This window comes from Phodopus roborovskii, unplaced genomic scaffold (assembly GCF_943737965.1).
Source record: "Phodopus roborovskii unplaced genomic scaffold, PHOROB, whole genome shotgun sequence".
NCBI lineage: Eukaryota > Metazoa > Chordata > Mammalia > Rodentia > Cricetidae > Phodopus > Phodopus roborovskii.
The window spans coordinates 13,994,209-14,012,291 of NW_026126514.1; the positions used below are offsets into that span (position 1 = coordinate 13,994,209).

At 48.9% G+C, this 18,083-nt stretch overlaps 3 protein-coding genes across 3 annotated transcripts; all 3 read right to left on the minus strand.

Annotated features, from left to right (window-relative positions):
- Positions 1-730: 730 nt before the first annotated feature.
- On the minus strand, positions 731-4,081 carry LOC127230777 (E3 ubiquitin-protein ligase RBBP6-like; the record flags this gene model as incomplete). The annotated part of the gene is made up of 1 exon (XM_051196070.1): positions 731-4,081. A coding segment is annotated over exon 1 (3,351 nt), but the record flags the coding sequence as incomplete, so codon positions are not given.
- A 3,252-nt stretch (positions 4,082-7,333) lies between these two features.
- LOC127230778 (E3 ubiquitin-protein ligase RBBP6-like) lies at positions 7,334-10,684 on the minus strand (the record flags this gene model as incomplete). Its single annotated transcript, XM_051196071.1, has 1 exon — positions 7,334-10,684. A coding segment is annotated over exon 1 (3,351 nt), but the record flags the coding sequence as incomplete, so codon positions are not given.
- A 3,258-nt stretch (positions 10,685-13,942) lies between these two features.
- On the minus strand, positions 13,943-17,293 carry LOC127230779 (E3 ubiquitin-protein ligase RBBP6-like; the record flags this gene model as incomplete). The annotated part of the gene is made up of 1 exon (XM_051196073.1): positions 13,943-17,293. A coding segment is annotated over exon 1 (3,351 nt), but the record flags the coding sequence as incomplete, so codon positions are not given.
- Positions 17,294-18,083: the final 790 nt, after the last annotated feature.

Sequence of the window (18,083 nt, forward strand, 5' to 3'; positions counted from 1 at the left end):
TGCCACAGTCCTTTTGTTTTGTTTTTTTTTTTATGCATATAGAGTCTTTTTTATTTAATTTTATATAACAAAGTCCAATTAAATGAAAACAAACATTTATACACAATATTTGGGAATTTGGGCGTCGTTCTTTCCCAACTACTTCCTGCTGGTAAGGGGCGCTGTCTTGGGGGATTCGAAGAAGATTCAGATATCCTAGCTGTAGGCCACAGTCCTTTTGTGCACCAGGGCATACATCCTGGTGGCACTGTCAGATGTCCCTTAGACTGCCCAGGCCTTCTCACTGAGGCCCATGTTCAGGGGTTCAGAGTCGGTCCAATGCTGGGTTCCCAGCGACCAGTGTGGGGGTCCATTAGCTCCCCCTGGTTCAGGTCAGCGGTCTCTCTGGGTTTCTGTAGCCTGGGTTTCCTTATCACTCCCCCACTCTTTGCATCTGGTTTCCAGTTCCGCTCAGTGCTTAGCTGTGGGTGTCTGCATCTGTTTCCATCAGCTACTAGGTGAGGGCTCTGTGATGGTAGATAAACGTTAGTTGTCAATCTCATTGTCAGGGAAGGGCATTTAAGGAGCCTTTCTGCCTTTTGCTGGGGTTGTTAGTCGGGGGGTGGGGGGGTTCATCCTTGTAGGTCTCTGGACGTTTCTCTCGAATCAGTATTCTCTTCAAACCAAACCTACGATGGCTCCCTCTTTGATGGTGTGTCTACCTCTTTCTCTTTTTATTTCGCTCGTCAAAATCTTCATCTCTATTCTTTTCCTCCGCCTTCCTCTTTCTTTTTCCTCCCTTGTGAACAAGTAGTGTGCTTTTCTCAGGCTTCTTGGCCTTTTCATCCTCACCAGCCGGCTTTTCTGGCTGGATGTCTTTGGTAGAGTCCCTTGTCACCTTCTCCTTCTTGACTGGCTCTGTCTCGAGGTGTCCCTTTACAGATTTAGAGTGGGCTCTTCTGGGAGTTCCGGTGACATCGTCATCCTTCTGAAATGATGGTGACGCTTTTGCAGAGCCGGTCTTTGCACCGTCTTCTTTGGCGTTTTTAAGTGGAGGTTCGGACCAAGGAGCTTTTCCAGGCTCCCCGTCTTCTTTGTCTTGGGGTCCTTTAGAAGGTCTTAAAACTTTTTCTTTCTTGGCTTGAGCAGAGCCATCGCTTTTCCGTTTGGTCTCATCACTCTTTCGGTTTGGCTTACCGTTTTCTCTCTTGTCTCTTTCAGATACTGATTCGCAAGTGACAGATTCTGCTCCCATGGGTTCATCCCTAACAGGGGTAGCATCCTCTCTCCTTGGGAGGAAAACGAGTGTTTCTGTCTTAGTGTCATCAGCACGAGATGACTCTCTGGATGTCCCGGAAGGCTCTAACAGCTCGTGGGCCAGGACGCTCTCACTCTCCTCCCCCTTTCTTCCTTTTCTGTGTTTCTCGGGCTTGTTTCCTTTATCGTCGCCGGCAACGTTCTCCCACTCCTGTGCTTCTGCATTATCTTTCCGATTGTGATTCTCTCTCGATGACAGCTTTTCTGGATAGCTGCCACCTAGATTTCTAGTTCTGTGACTTCGTCCAGCACGACAGTCGTCTCTGCGCCCCCCAGGGAAGGGTGGATTTCTGACAGTAGGAGGTTTAAGCCTTTCTGGAGAGAAGCCCCCTCTGTCAGCAGCGGGCCTCGGCTGTGCCCCCACAGCATATCCTTTGTAGTACTTCCGGTACCACTCTCGGTATTCCCTCTCCGGTTCTCGGTGGTAGCGTTCTTTCTCAAATGGGTCTCTCCTTTCGACACTCGGTCCGGAACAGGCTTTATTGCCATAAGGGGGTGGAACTTCTCTGCATCTATTAAAATACTGACGTTCTGTTTCTCCTTGATGTCCATTCGGCTTCCTGGGAGACTGACCCCCAAAGGCTTGAGGAGATCTTGCACGATAACGTCTATGTCTATGTGGAGGCGACCTTGACCTCGATCGGTGATCACCACGTCCGCGAGATCTGGACCGTGAACGAAAATTGCGGCTCTTGCCTCTGCCTCTCCTCGGGTATGGGGGTGATGGTGAAAGGGAGCGAGAGTGTGAGCGGCTGAAGGATCGAGAGCAAGAGCCTGACCTTGTCAAGCCAGATCTTGATTTCAAGCAAGGGTATGAACTTCTTGAATACGATGAACCACTAGAGGGCGATGTAGACCCTCCCTTTAGTTGTGGTGGCGCTCTATAGAATTCTTCCCTGGTCACAGGTGGTGCTTGCGCGGTAGGGAGGGCGTTTGAATGAGCAGTCTGAGCCCCTGACGAAACCCAAAGCGTTGATATGTTGGCGAGAGCTGCGGGAGATCCTGCAGGAGGAAACTGAGGAGAAAACTGTGCGGGAGGTACACCCGGAGGAAGAGGGAGCGCATCGGGAGGCGGCGCATACAAAGGAGGCGGTGGTACGGGTACAAAGACTGGAGTTGCCGGTAGTGACGGGTCTTGAGGGCCCTGTGATCTTTCGCTGTGGCGTCGCCCGCGGTTGATACTTCTGTAACAATTTCTTTCCCCTCTTCTAATGGGCTGTGGCGGAGAAACCGGGTAGCCGAGTTTGTTGGAACGTCCCCAACCTGGTGGACCACCACCTGGACGAGCAGTATTTATTCCTACTGGACCGGTTGTGGGGATCAGCTGTCCACCTGATGGTGACTGTCCCAGCAATGATGGAGCTCCAAGGGCAGGCACTCGGTGACCCTTCCACCCTCCCACGAGTGCAGCGCTTGCCATTGAGCAGGCTCCCTCCGAGTGTTCCCATGCGAGGGCGGCAGCTGGCGATAATTTAGTATCAGAATCCCGGACAGGGCCCTCTGACTTTTCCGAATGGACCGAGACAGTCGCTGCTGCAGTTCTATCGGGTCCTGGAGCTGGGGCAGGAGACGGATTTCCAGGCACAGGAGGAGCCAAGCAAGATGGATTTGAAGGGAACGACGACGCTACGGAGGGAGTTGGACGACGAGAGGAGGAAGACGCCCCTGGAGTCATGGAAGGATCCTGCTGTCTTGATATTGGAGACCTCATCAGAGGCTGCGGGGTCCGCTGGGCGCGTGGTCTTGGTGGTGGTAATGGGCGTGGGGGTGGCCGTACCTGTTGTCGCAGTCTTATTGGATAGCCAGTCCCGTTTTTGAAGTTCTCAATAGCCTGCCGTAAAAACTTGTTGGCCGTCAAGGCATCAGGAGAAACTTCGTTTTGCTGACACGTTGGACATGTATGGTCATCCGACTCCAGGAGTGCCGTCCGGATACACTCATCACAGTAACTGTTTCCACAGCAGGGGATGAGAGCAGCGTCAGTCATAAGGTCCTTGCAGATGAGGCACAGAAGCTCCTCTGGGATAGGATCATCGTCTGAAGATGATGACGATGACCGCTCCTCTGGCAAGAAGGGTGGCTTCTCTTTCTTCCCAATTGCATAGGCCTCTGCATCTATCTTTGGTATTGCGTATTTTCCAGTGTTCGTAAGCATCGCGCCTTTTATGCTGGGATCCTTCACTTCCATCATAAAACTTGTGGGAATTCCACTGCTCCTTTTGATCCTACGGCCAGGTTCAAAGTCCTTATCCCCGTTTGTTGGGCAATCCTTAATATAATGGCCAGGCTTGCCGCAACGAAAGCAGGTATAAGATGGAGGTGGTGGACCTACAGCTTTCTTCGTGTAGTTGACTGGGTCGTATCGATGGCCAGATTGCGCCATCATTGCTTGGATTTTATCTTCCTCGGCAGCATTGGCTTCAGCCAGATTGGCGGTCCTTGTAAGCTGGGCCAGAGAAATAGACGCAGGAGAGCCATCGATTGCTTTTGTAGTTCCCATCCCTCGTTCACTTCGACTTTTAACATAGGTCCTGCTTGTGGACTTCACACCTGCCGCAGGAATTCTTCTGACAATTACAGATGAATTTTTAGGAATGAGCGCAGTATCCTCAGGATAGTCTTCTTTCGTCTGTGCGTTGCTGATCTGCAGATCGCTATGGGTAGCTTTCAGCTTTTCTCTGCTCATAATCTTCTTCTTTAAGTCGCAGAGGGAGATATGGAGCCCATCAAAGGTGACGATGTCGTAGTGGAGTTTAGAGGAAAATTTATAGTGCACACAGGACATGGTGGCAAAGGATTCCTTGTGCTAGGCACCCTGCTGACGGCTGACGATTGCAGCAGCTCTGGGGCCCAGGGGTCTCGGCCTGAAGTGTGGGCCTGAAGGTGGCCCCGGGGCTCCGAGGTAACTCTTGTCTACAAAGACCAGGCCGGAAAGTCCAAGAATCCAGAAGTTGTTCGGTCCACGAGGCCCAGTGTTTCGCTTGATCTTCAGGAGCCGCTGGAGCCGCAAGGAACTACAAGGTTCTAATGCGGGTGAAGGCGTGCACTTGCTAGCAAGGCCAGAGCAAGCAGACAGAAAGCAACAGCTTCCTTCTTGCACCTTCTTATATATGCTCCCAGCAGAAGGCATTATGCAGATTAAGGGTGTCACCTCCCACCTCAAGACCCGGATGAGAAGCTCCAATTCCGCCATTTTGAATTAAATTGACAACCAAGAATAGGTCATCCTCTCTTACCCTCAGCTTTTTTATTTTACTTTATTTTTGGGCTTTTCGTTTTCCCTTTTTCTTCCTTCCTTCCTTCCTTCCCTTCTTCCTTCCTTCCTTCCTTCCTTCCTTTCTTTCTTTCTTTCTTCCTTTCTTTCTTTGTTTCTTACTTTTTGTCTTTCTCTCACTCCCTCTAACTCTCTGTGTGTCTGTTGGTCGGTGTTTCTGTCTTTGCTTCCTTCTTTTGAGGCTGTTTTATTTTTTATTTTTTTATTGGGTTTTGCTGTATTTTTTCTTATTTTTACATATCGATCCCACACCCCTCTCCCTCCCTCCCTTTACCCATTCTATCCACCCCTCCATCAACTCCACAGAGTGGGCGATGACTTCCAGGAGTGTTCAACCAAATCTGTCAAACCATTCTAAGTAGGGACTAGGCCCACTTCCCGGCCTCTAAGCTAAGGTAGTATTGCTCCATGGAGAATGTGATACCAAAGTCATTTGGCGCACCTGGGATACATCATCCTGGTTCCATCAGGCAGGTTTTTTTTTTTTTTGTGCAGCCTTAACTGTCCTAGAAGTAACTTTTTACAACAGGCTGACCTTGATCACATACACCTGGTACACCTGGTTTTTTTTTGACTTTTAACTGTTAAATTACTCTCATTCAGCAAGTGAACCCAGGATTGCTTAACAAGTAAAAAAATAGATTATATTTACTTACCGAGGTTTACAATTACCTTATTGGTCACACAAAGACATTAACTAAATCAGTAAAGTAAAATTTGTATTTCTTACTGTGAAGGTAGCCAATAGCTACAGAACACTACTCTTGATTTAGGGTGAAAGGTTCCCAGTCAAAGCCCAGCTTGGTACCCTTGATGTGTATAGAGTGGAAGAGCAGATTCCTTAGCAGTAACCATACATGAGATATTATCAGTATCATCAATTATTTACACTATCAATATACTCTAAAGTTTCCACTTAAACACTTTCAAACACAAAGACAAAGGCACCCTATCTTGATGCTCACTCTGCCTACTCAGTTTTCAGTCTTTTTTGCAAACTTTTATTCTTCTTTGTCACTCAGAAGAAGACATAATTTGTTGTAGGCTAGGACCAGGCACATATGCAGGTTTAAGTCCTTGGTTCTCTTCTTGTAAAGACCCTGCCATCTTAGAGACCCAGTTTTTATCACCTCACCTAATCATAGTTACCTCCCGCAGGACACCATCAACTAAGTACCATATGGACCCTACACACCAAACAAAGTGCAAAGTTACAGGGTCCCTTGCTCTCTCTCTCTCTCTCTCTCTCTCTCTTTCTCTCTCTGTCTATCTCTGTTTTCTCTTTCTGTCTCTCTCGTGTGTGTGTGTGTGTGTGTGTATCGCTCTGTCCATCTCCATGTCTCTACCTCTCTATCCCCCACTCCCTCTCTCTCGTTGGTCTTTCAAGACAGGATTTATCTGTGTAGTCCTCGTTTTCCTGGAACTCACTCTGTAGACCAGGCTGTTCTCAAACTCACTCTGATCTGTGTACCTCTGCCTCCCAAGTGCTGGAAAGAAAGGTGTGTGTGTGTGCCACTGCTGCCGAGCCGGTGTAAACTTTTTACATTCAAATAATTTGGTTTTCATTTTTCTTTGTGGATTGTATATTGAGTACAAGTTTTTATTGTCATCTTGGAATTGTACATTTCACTGGTTACAGTTCCATGTTAAACATTTATTTGGAAAATACAGAGTAAGTGTCTATAAAGTGTTTGATAGAATTAAATAATCTTACCATTGCTATTTGGAAAAGGAAAGAACTTTGGGGAGAATATTCTGGACAAGGAAATTTTATTCATATATTTATTTAGTTTTCTTATTTAACATATTGAGCCCAGTCTCCTCTCCCTCCCCCCTCTCCCACCTTCCCGTGCCCCCCAAACCACCCTTTCATCCCATTCCAACCCCCACTCCACATGTAGTGTGATGCCTTCCAGGAGGGGCCCTCTACATCTGTCAGGTCATCTGGAGTAGGGACTAGGCCCTCCCATCCTGCCTCTAGGTTAAGGGAGTATCCCCTGTCCCTCCCCGCCCCCTCACATGGGTAACGTGCTGCCACAGTCCTTTTGTTTTTTTTTTTTTTTTTATGCATATAGAGTCTTTTTTATTTAATTTTATATAACAAAGTCCAATTAAATGAAAACAAACATTTATACACAATATTTGGGAATTTGGGCGTCGTTCTTTCCCAACTACTTCCTGCTGGTAAGGGGCGCTGTCTTGGGGGATTCGAAGAAGATTCAGATATCCTAGCTGTAGGCCACAGTCCTTTTGTGCACCAGGGCATACATCCTGGTGGCACTGTCAGATGTCCCTTAGACTGCCCAGGCCTTCTCACTGAGGCCCATGTTCAGGGGTTCAGAGTCGGTCCAATGCTGGGTTCCCAGCGACCAGTGTGGGGGTCCATTAGCTCCCCCTGGTTCAGGTCAGCGGTCTCTCTGGGTTTCTGTAGCCTGGGTTTCCTTATCACTCCCCCACTCTTTGCATCTGGTTTCCAGTTCCGCTCAGTGCTTAGCTGTGGGTGTCTGCATCTGTTTCCATCAGCTACTAGGTGAGGGCTCTGTGATGGTAGATAAACGTTAGTTGTCAATCTCATTGTCAGGGAAGGGCATTTAAGGAGCCTTTCTGCCTTTTGCTGGGGTTGTTAGTCGGGGGGTGGGGGGGTTCATCCTTGTAGGTCTCTGGACGTTTCTCTCGAATCAGTATTCTCTTCAAACCAAACCTACGATGGCTCCCTCTTTGATGGTGTGTCTACCTCTTTCTCTTTTTATTTCGCTCGTCAAAATCTTCATCTCTATTCTTTTCCTCCGCCTTCCTCTTTCTTTTTCCTCCCTTGTGAACAAGTAGTGTGCTTTTCTCAGGCTTCTTGGCCTTTTCATCCTCACCAGCCGGCTTTTCTGGCTGGATGTCTTTGGTAGAGTCCCTTGTCACCTTCTCCTTCTTGACTGGCTCTGTCTCGAGGTGTCCCTTTACAGATTTAGAGTGGGCTCTTCTGGGAGTTCCGGTGACATCGTCATCCTTCTGAAATGATGGTGACGCTTTTGCAGAGCCGGTCTTTGCACCGTCTTCTTTGGCGTTTTTAAGTGGAGGTTCGGACCAAGGAGCTTTTCCAGGCTCCCCGTCTTCTTTGTCTTGGGGTCCTTTAGAAGGTCTTAAAACTTTTTCTTTCTTGGCTTGAGCAGAGCCATCGCTTTTCCGTTTGGTCTCATCACTCTTTCGGTTTGGCTTACCGTTTTCTCTCTTGTCTCTTTCAGATACTGATTCGCAAGTGACAGATTCTGCTCCCATGGGTTCATCCCTAACAGGGGTAGCATCCTCTCTCCTTGGGAGGAAAACGAGTGTTTCTGTCTTAGTGTCATCAGCACGAGATGACTCTCTGGATGTCCCGGAAGGCTCTAACAGCTCGTGGGCCAGGACGCTCTCACTCTCCTCCCCCTTTCTTCCTTTTCTGTGTTTCTCGGGCTTGTTTCCTTTATCGTCGCCGGCAACGTTCTCCCACTCCTGTGCTTCTGCATTATCTTTCCGATTGTGATTCTCTCTCGATGACAGCTTTTCTGGATAGCTGCCACCTAGATTTCTAGTTCTGTGACTTCGTCCAGCACGACAGTCGTCTCTGCGCCCCCCAGGGAAGGGTGGATTTCTGACAGTAGGAGGTTTAAGCCTTTCTGGAGAGAAGCCCCCTCTGTCAGCAGCGGGCCTCGGCTGTGCCCCCACAGCATATCCTTTGTAGTACTTCCGGTACCACTCTCGGTATTCCCTCTCCGGTTCTCGGTGGTAGCGTTCTTTCTCAAATGGGTCTCTCCTTTCGACACTCGGTCCGGAACAGGCTTTATTGCCATAAGGGGGTGGAACTTCTCTGCATCTATTAAAATACTGACGTTCTGTTTCTCCTTGATGTCCATTCGGCTTCCTGGGAGACTGACCCCCAAAGGCTTGAGGAGATCTTGCACGATAACGTCTATGTCTATGTGGAGGCGACCTTGACCTCGATCGGTGATCACCACGTCCGCGAGATCTGGACCGTGAACGAAAATTGCGGCTCTTGCCTCTGCCTCTCCTCGGGTATGGGGGTGATGGTGAAAGGGAGCGAGAGTGTGAGCGGCTGAAGGATCGAGAGCAAGAGCCTGACCTTGTCAAGCCAGATCTTGATTTCAAGCAAGGGTATGAACTTCTTGAATACGATGAACCACTAGAGGGCGATGTAGACCCTCCCTTTAGTTGTGGTGGCGCTCTATAGAATTCTTCCCTGGTCACAGGTGGTGCTTGCGCGGTAGGGAGGGCGTTTGAATGAGCAGTCTGAGCCCCTGACGAAACCCAAAGCGTTGATATGTTGGCGAGAGCTGCGGGAGATCCTGCAGGAGGAAACTGAGGAGAAAACTGTGCGGGAGGTACACCCGGAGGAAGAGGGAGCGCATCGGGAGGCGGCGCATACAAAGGAGGCGGTGGTACGGGTACAAAGACTGGAGTTGCCGGTAGTGACGGGTCTTGAGGGCCCTGTGATCTTTCGCTGTGGCGTCGCCCGCGGTTGATACTTCTGTAACAATTTCTTTCCCCTCTTCTAATGGGCTGTGGCGGAGAAACCGGGTAGCCGAGTTTGTTGGAACGTCCCCAACCTGGTGGACCACCACCTGGACGAGCAGTATTTATTCCTACTGGACCGGTTGTGGGGATCAGCTGTCCACCTGATGGTGACTGTCCCAGCAATGATGGAGCTCCAAGGGCAGGCACTCGGTGACCCTTCCACCCTCCCACGAGTGCAGCGCTTGCCATTGAGCAGGCTCCCTCCGAGTGTTCCCATGCGAGGGCGGCAGCTGGCGATAATTTAGTATCAGAATCCCGGACAGGGCCCTCTGACTTTTCCGAATGGACCGAGACAGTCGCTGCTGCAGTTCTATCGGGTCCTGGAGCTGGGGCAGGAGACGGATTTCCAGGCACAGGAGGAGCCAAGCAAGATGGATTTGAAGGGAACGACGACGCTACGGAGGGAGTTGGACGACGAGAGGAGGAAGACGCCCCTGGAGTCATGGAAGGATCCTGCTGTCTTGATATTGGAGACCTCATCAGAGGCTGCGGGGTCCGCTGGGCGCGTGGTCTTGGTGGTGGTAATGGGCGTGGGGGTGGCCGTACCTGTTGTCGCAGTCTTATTGGATAGCCAGTCCCGTTTTTGAAGTTCTCAATAGCCTGCCGTAAAAACTTGTTGGCCGTCAAGGCATCAGGAGAAACTTCGTTTTGCTGACACGTTGGACATGTATGGTCATCCGACTCCAGGAGTGCCGTCCGGATACACTCATCACAGTAACTGTTTCCACAGCAGGGGATGAGAGCAGCGTCAGTCATAAGGTCCTTGCAGATGAGGCACAGAAGCTCCTCTGGGATAGGATCATCGTCTGAAGATGATGACGATGACCGCTCCTCTGGCAAGAAGGGTGGCTTCTCTTTCTTCCCAATTGCATAGGCCTCTGCATCTATCTTTGGTATTGCGTATTTTCCAGTGTTCGTAAGCATCGCGCCTTTTATGCTGGGATCCTTCACTTCCATCATAAAACTTGTGGGAATTCCACTGCTCCTTTTGATCCTACGGCCAGGTTCAAAGTCCTTATCCCCGTTTGTTGGGCAATCCTTAATATAATGGCCAGGCTTGCCGCAACGAAAGCAGGTATAAGATGGAGGTGGTGGACCTACAGCTTTCTTCGTGTAGTTGACTGGGTCGTATCGATGGCCAGATTGCGCCATCATTGCTTGGATTTTATCTTCCTCGGCAGCATTGGCTTCAGCCAGATTGGCGGTCCTTGTAAGCTGGGCCAGAGAAATAGACGCAGGAGAGCCATCGATTGCTTTTGTAGTTCCCATCCCTCGTTCACTTCGACTTTTAACATAGGTCCTGCTTGTGGACTTCACACCTGCCGCAGGAATTCTTCTGACAATTACAGATGAATTTTTAGGAATGAGCGCAGTATCCTCAGGATAGTCTTCTTTCGTCTGTGCGTTGCTGATCTGCAGATCGCTATGGGTAGCTTTCAGCTTTTCTCTGCTCATAATCTTCTTCTTTAAGTCGCAGAGGGAGATATGGAGCCCATCAAAGGTGACGATGTCGTAGTGGAGTTTAGAGGAAAATTTATAGTGCACACAGGACATGGTGGCAAAGGATTCCTTGTGCTAGGCACCCTGCTGACGGCTGACGATTGCAGCAGCTCTGGGGCCCAGGGGTCTCGGCCTGAAGTGTGGGCCTGAAGGTGGCCCCGGGGCTCCGAGGTAACTCTTGTCTACAAAGACCAGGCCGGAAAGTCCAAGAATCCAGAAGTTGTTCGGTCCACGAGGCCCAGTGTTTCGCTTGATCTTCAGGAGCCGCTGGAGCCGCAAGGAACTACAAGGTTCTAATGCGGGTGAAGGCGTGCACTTGCTAGCAAGGCCAGAGCAAGCAGACAGAAAGCAACAGCTTCCTTCTTGCACCTTCTTATATATGCTCCCAGCAGAAGGCATTATGCAGATTAAGGGTGTCACCTCCCACCTCAAGACCCGGATGAGAAGCTCCAATTCCGCCATTTTGAATTAAATTGACAACCAAGAATAGGTCATCCTCTCTTACCCTCAGCTTTTTTATTTTACTTTATTTTTGGGCTTTTCGTTTTCCCTTTTTCTTCCTTCCTTCCTTCCTTCCCTTCTTCCTTCCTTCCTTCCTTTCTTTCTTTCTTTCTTTCTTCCTTTCTTTCTTTGTTTCTTACTTTTTGTCTTTCTCTCACTCCCTCTAACTCTCTGTGTGTCTGTTGGTCGGTGTTTCTGTCTTTGCTTCCTTCTTTTGAGGCTGTTTTATTTTTTATTTTTTTATTGGGTTTTGCTGTATTTTTTCTTATTTTTACATATCGATCCCACACCCCTCTCCCTCCCTCCCTTTACCCATTCTATCCACCCCTCCATCAACTCCACAGAGTGGGCGATGACTTCCAGGAGTGTTCAACCAAATCTGTCAAACCATTCTAAGTAGGGACTAGGCCCACTTCCCGGCCTCTAAGCTAAGGTAGTATTGCTCCATGGAGAATGTGATACCAAAGTCATTTGGCGCACCTGGGATACATCATCCTGGTTCCATCAGGCAGGTTTTTTTTTTTTTTGTGCAGCCTTAACTGTCCTAGAAGTAACTTTTTACAACAGGCTGACCTTGATCACATACACCTGGTACACCTGGTTTTTTTTTTTTTTTTTTTGACTTTTAACTGTTAAATTACTCTCATTCAGCAAGTGAACCCAGGATTGCTTAACAAGTAAAAAAATAGATTATATTTACTTACCGAGGTTTACAATTACCTTATTGGTCACACAAAGACATTAACTAAATCAGTAAAGTAAAATTTGTATTTCTTACTGTGAAGGTAGCCAATAGCTACAGAACACTACTCTTGATTTAGGGTGAAAGGTTCCCAGTCAAAGCCCAGCTTGGTACCCTTGATGTGTATAGAGTGGAAGAGCAGATTCCTTAGCAGTAACCATACATGAGATATTATCAGTATCATCAATTATTTACACTATCAATATACTCTAAAGTTTCCACTTAAACACTTTCAAACACAAAGACAAAGGCACCCTATCTTGATGCTCACTCTGCCTACTCAGTTTTCAGTCTTTTTTGCAAACTTTTATTCTTCTTTGTCACTCAGAAGAAGACATAATTTGTTGTAGGCTAGGACCAGGCACATATGCAGGTTTAAGTCCTTGGTTCTCTTCTTGTAAAGACCCTGCCATCTTAGAGACCCAGTTTTTATCACCTCACCTAATCATAGTTACCTCCCGCAGGACACCATCAACTAAGTACCATATGGACCCTACACACCAAACAAAGTGCAAAGTTACAGGGTCCCTTGCGCTCTCTCTCTCTCTCTCTCTCTCTCCTCTTTCTCTCTCTGTCTATCTCTGTTTTCTCTTTCTGTCTCTCTCGTGTGTGTGTGTGTGTGTGTATCGCTCTGTCCATCTCCATGTCTCTACCTCTCTATCCCCCACTCCCTCTCTCTCGTTGGTCTTTCAAGACAGGATTTATCTGTGTAGTCCTCGTTTTCCTGGAACTCACTCTGTAGACCAGGCTGTTCTCAAACTCACTCTGATCTGTGTACCTCTGCCTCCCAAGTGCTGGAAAGAAAGGTGTGTGTGTGTGCCACTGCTGCCGAGCCGGTGTAAACTTTTTACATTCAAATAATTTGGTTTTCATTTTTCTTTGTGGATTGTATATTGAGTACAAGTTTTTATTGTCATCTTGGAATTGTACATTTCACTGGTTACAGTTCCATGTTAAACATTTATTTGGAAAATACAGAGTAAGTGTCTATAAAGTGTTTGATAGAATTAAATAATCTTACCATTGCTATTTGGAAAAGGAAAGAACTTTGGGGAGAATATTCTGGACAAGGAAATTTTATTCATATATTTATTTAGTTTTCTTATTTAACATATTGAGCCCAGTCTCCTCTCCCTCCCCCCTCTCCCACCTTCCCGTGCCCCCCAAACCACCCTTTCATCCCATTCCAACCCCCACTCCACATGTAGTGTGATGCCTTCCAGGAGGGGCCCTCTACATCTGTCAGGTCATCTGGAGTAGGGACTAGGCCCTCCCATCCTGCCTCTAGGTTAAGGGAGTATCCCCTGTCCCTCCCCGCCCCCTCACATGGGTAACGTGCTGCCACAGTCCTTTTGTTTTGTTTTTTTTTTTTATGCATATAGAGTCTTTTTTATTTAATTTTATATAACAAAGTCCAATTAAATGAAAACAAACATTTATACACAATATTTGGGAATTTGGGCGTCGTTCTTTCCCAACTACTTCCTGCTGGTAAGGGGCGCTGTCTTGGGGGATTCGAAGAAGATTCAGATATCCTAGCTGTAGGCCACAGTCCTTTTGTGCACCAGGGCATACATCCTGGTGGCACTGTCAGATGTCCCTTAGACTGCCCAGGCCTTCTCACTGAGGCCCATGTTCAGGGGTTCAGAGTCGGTCCAATGCTGGGTTCCCAGCGACCAGTGTGGGGGTCCATTAGCTCCCCCTGGTTCAGGTCAGCGGTCTCTCTGGGTTTCTGTAGCCTGGGTTTCCTTATCACTCCCCCACTCTTTGCATCTGGTTTCCAGTTCCGCTCAGTGCTTAGCTGTGGGTGTCTGCATCTGTTTCCATCAGCTACTAGGTGAGGGCTCTGTGATGGTAGATAAACGTTAGTTGTCAATCTCATTGTCAGGGAAGGGCATTTAAGGAGCCTTTCTGCCTTTTGCTGGGGTTGTTAGTCGGGGGGTGGGGGGTTCATCCTTGTAGGTCTCTGGACGTTTCTCTCGAATCAGTATTCTCTTCAAACCAAACCTACGATGGCTCCCTCTTTGATGGTGTGTCTACCTCTTTCTCTTTTTATTTCGCTCGTCAAAATCTTCATCTCTATTCTTTTCCTCCGCCTTCCTCTTTCTTTTTCCTCCCTTGTGAACAAGTAGTGTGCTTTTCTCAGGCTTCTTGGCCTTTTCATCCTCACCAGCCGGCTTTTCTGGCTGGATGTCTTTGGTAGAGTCCCTTGTCACCTTCTCCTTCTTGACTGGCTCTGTCTCGAGGTGTCCCTTTACAGATTTAGAGTGGGCTCTTCTGGGAGTTCCGGTGACATCGTCATCCTTCTGAAATGATGGTGACGCTTTTGCAGAGCCGGTCTTTGCACCGTCTTCTTTGGCGTTTTTAAGTGGAGGTTCGGACCAAGGAGCTTTTCCAGGCTCCCCGTCTTCTTTGTCTTGGGGTCCTTTAGAAGGTCTTAAAACTTTTTCTTTCTTGGCTTGAGCAGAGCCATCGCTTTTCCGTTTGGTCTCATCACTCTTTCGGTTTGGCTTACCGTTTTCTCTCTTGTCTCTTTCAGATACTGATTCGCAAGTGACAGATTCTGCTCCCATGGGTTCATCCCTAACAGGGGTAGCATCCTCTCTCCTTGGGAGGAAAACGAGTGTTTCTGTCTTAGTGTCATCAGCACGAGATGACTCTCTGGATGTCCCGGAAGGCTCTAACAGCTCGTGGGCCAGGACGCTCTCACTCTCCTCCCCCTTTCTTCCTTTTCTGTGTTTCTCGGGCTTGTTTCCTTTATCGTCGCCGGCAACGTTCTCCCACTCCTGTGCTTCTGCATTATCTTTCCGATTGTGATTCTCTCTCGATGACAGCTTTTCTGGATAGCTGCCACCTAGATTTCTAGTTCTGTGACTTCGTCCAGCACGACAGTCGTCTCTGCGCCCCCCAGGGAAGGGTGGATTTCTGACAGTAGGAGGTTTAAGCCTTTCTGGAGAGAAGCCCCCTCTGTCAGCAGCGGGCCTCGGCTGTGCCCCCACAGCATATCCTTTGTAGTACTTCCGGTACCACTCTCGGTATTCCCTCTCCGGTTCTCGGTGGTAGCGTTCTTTCTCAAATGGGTCTCTCCTTTCGACACTCGGTCCGGAACAGGCTTTATTGCCATAAGGGGGTGGAACTTCTCTGCATCTATTAAAATACTGACGTTCTGTTTCTCCTTGATGTCCATTCGGCTTCCTGGGAGACTGACCCCCAAAGGCTTGAGGAGATCTTGCACGATAACGTCTATGTCTATGTGGAGGCGACCTTGACCTCGATCGGTGATCACCACGTCCGCGAGATCTGGACCGTGAACGAAAATTGCGGCTCTTGCCTCTGCCTCTCCTCGGGTATGGGGGTGATGGTGAAAGGGAGCGAGAGTGTGAGCGGCTGAAGGATCGAGAGCAAGAGCCTGACCTTGTCAAGCCAGATCTTGATTTCAAGCAAGGGTATGAACTTCTTGAATACGATGAACCACTAGAGGGCGATGTAGACCCTCCCTTTAGTTGTGGTGGCGCTCTATAGAATTCTTCCCTGGTCACAGGTGGTGCTTGCGCGGTAGGGAGGGCGTTTGAATGAGCAGTCTGAGCCCCTGACGAAACCCAAAGCGTTGATATGTTGGCGAGAGCTGCGGGAGATCCTGCAGGAGGAAACTGAGGAGAAAACTGTGCGGGAGGTACACCCGGAGGAAGAGGGAGCGCATCGGGAGGCGGCGCATACAAAGGAGGCGGTGGTACGGGTACAAAGACTGGAGTTGCCGGTAGTGACGGGTCTTGAGGGCCCTGTGATCTTTCGCTGTGGCGTCGCCCGCGGTTGATACTTCTGTAACAATTTCTTTCCCCTCTTCTAATGGGCTGTGGCGGAGAAACCGGGTAGCCGAGTTTGTTGGAACGTCCCCAACCTGGTGGACCACCACCTGGACGAGCAGTATTTATTCTTACTGGACCGGTTGTGGGGATCAGCTGTCCACCTGATGGTGACTGTCCCAGCAATGATGGAGCTCCAAGGGCAGGCACTCGGTGACCCTTCCACCCTCCCACGAGTGCAGCGCTTGCCATTGAGCAGGCTCCCTCCGAGTGTTCCCATGCGAGGGCGGCAGCTGGCGATAATTTAGTATCAGAATCCCGGACAGGGCCCTCTGACTTTTCCGAATGGACCGAGACAGTCGCTGCTGCAGTTCTATCGGGTCCTGGAGCTGGGGCAGGAGACGGATTTCCAGGCACAGGAGGAGCCAAGCAAGATGGATTTGAAGGGAACGACGACGCTACGGAGGGAGTTGGACGACGAGAGGAGGAAGACGCCCCTGGAGTCATGGAAGGATCCTGCTGTCTTGATATTGGAGACCTCATCAGAGGCTGCGGGGTCCGCTGGGCGCGTGGTCTTGGTGGTGGTAATGGGCGTGGGGGTGGCCGTACCTGTTGTCGCAGTCTTATTGGATAGCCAGTCCCGTTTTTGAAGTTCTCAATAGCCTGCCGTAAAAACTTGTTGGCCGTCAAGGCATCAGGAGAAACTTCGTTTTGCTGACACGTTGGACATGTATGGTCATCCGACTCCAGGAGTGCCGTCCGGATACACTCATCACAGTAACTGTTTCCACAGCAGGGGATGAGAGCAGCGTCAGTCATAAGGTCCTTGCAGATGAGGCACAGAAGCTCCTCTGGGATAGGATCATCGTCTGAAGATGATGACGATGACCGCTCCTCTGGCAAGAAGGGTGGCTTCTCTTTCTTCCCAATTGCATAGGCCTCTGCATCTATCTTTGGTATTGCGTATTTTCCAGTGTTCGTAAGCATCGCGCCTTTTATGCTGGGATCCTTCACTTCCATCATAAAACTTGTGGGAATTCCACTGCTCCTTTTGATCCTACGGCCAGGTTCAAAGTCCTTATCCCCGTTTGTTGGGCAATCCTTAATATAATGGCCAGGCTTGCCGCAACGAAAGCAGGTATAAGATGGAGGTGGTGGACCTACAGCTTTCTTCGTGTAGTTGACTGGGTCGTATCGATGGCCAGATTGCGCCATCATTGCTTGGATTTTATCTTCCTCGGCAGCATTGGCTTCAGCCAGATTGGCGGTCCTTGTAAGCTGGGCCAGAGAAATAGACGCAGGAGAGCCATCGATTGCTTTTGTAGTTCCCATCCCTCGTTCACTTCGACTTTTAACATAGGTCCTGCTTGTGGACTTCACACCTGCCGCAGGAATTCTTCTGACAATTACAGATGAATTTTTAGGAATGAGCGCAGTATCCTCAGGATAGTCTTCTTTCGTCTGTGCGTTGCTGATCTGCAGATCGCTATGGGTAGCTTTCAGCTTTTCTCTGCTCATAATCTTCTTCTTTAAGTCGCAGAGGGAGATATGGAGCCCATCAAAGGTGACGATGTCGTAGTGGAGTTTAGAGGAAAATTTATAGTGCACACAGGACATGGTGGCAAAGGATTCCTTGTGCTAGGCACCCTGCTGACGGCTGACGATTGCAGCAGCTCTGGGGCCCAGGGGTCTCGGCCTGAAGTGTGGGCCTGAAGGTGGCCCCGGGGCTCCGAGGTAACTCTTGTCTACAAAGACCAGGCCGGAAAGTCCAAGAATCCAGAAGTTGTTCGGTCCACGAGGCCCAGTGTTTCGCTTGATCTTCAGGAGCCGCTGGAGCCGCAAGGAACTACAAGGTTCTAATGCGGGTGAAGGCGTGCACTTGCTAGCAAGGCCAGAGCAAGCAGACAGAAAGCAACAGCTTCCTTCTTGCACCTTCTTATATATGCTCCCAGCAGAAGGCATTATGCAGATTAAGGGTGTCACCTCCCACCTCAAGACCCGGATGAGAAGCTCCAATTCCGCCATTTTGAATTAAATTGACAACCAAGAATAGGTCATCCTCTCTTACCCTCAGCTTTTTTATTTTACTTTATTTTTGGGCTTTTCGTTTTCCCTTTTTCTTCCTTCCTTCCTTCCTTCCCTTCTTCCTTCCTTCCTTCCTTTCTTTCTTTCTTTCTTTCTTCCTTTCTTTCTTTGTTTCTTACTTTTTGTCTTTCTCTCACTCCCTCTAACTCTCTGTGTGTCTGTTGGTCGGTGTTTCTGTCTTTGCTTCCTTCTTTTGAGGCTGTTTTATTTTTTATTTTTTTATTGGGTTTTGCTGTATTTTTTCTTATTTTTACATATCGATCCCACACCCCTCTCCCTCCCTCCCTTTACCCATTCTATCCACCCCTCCATCAACTCCACA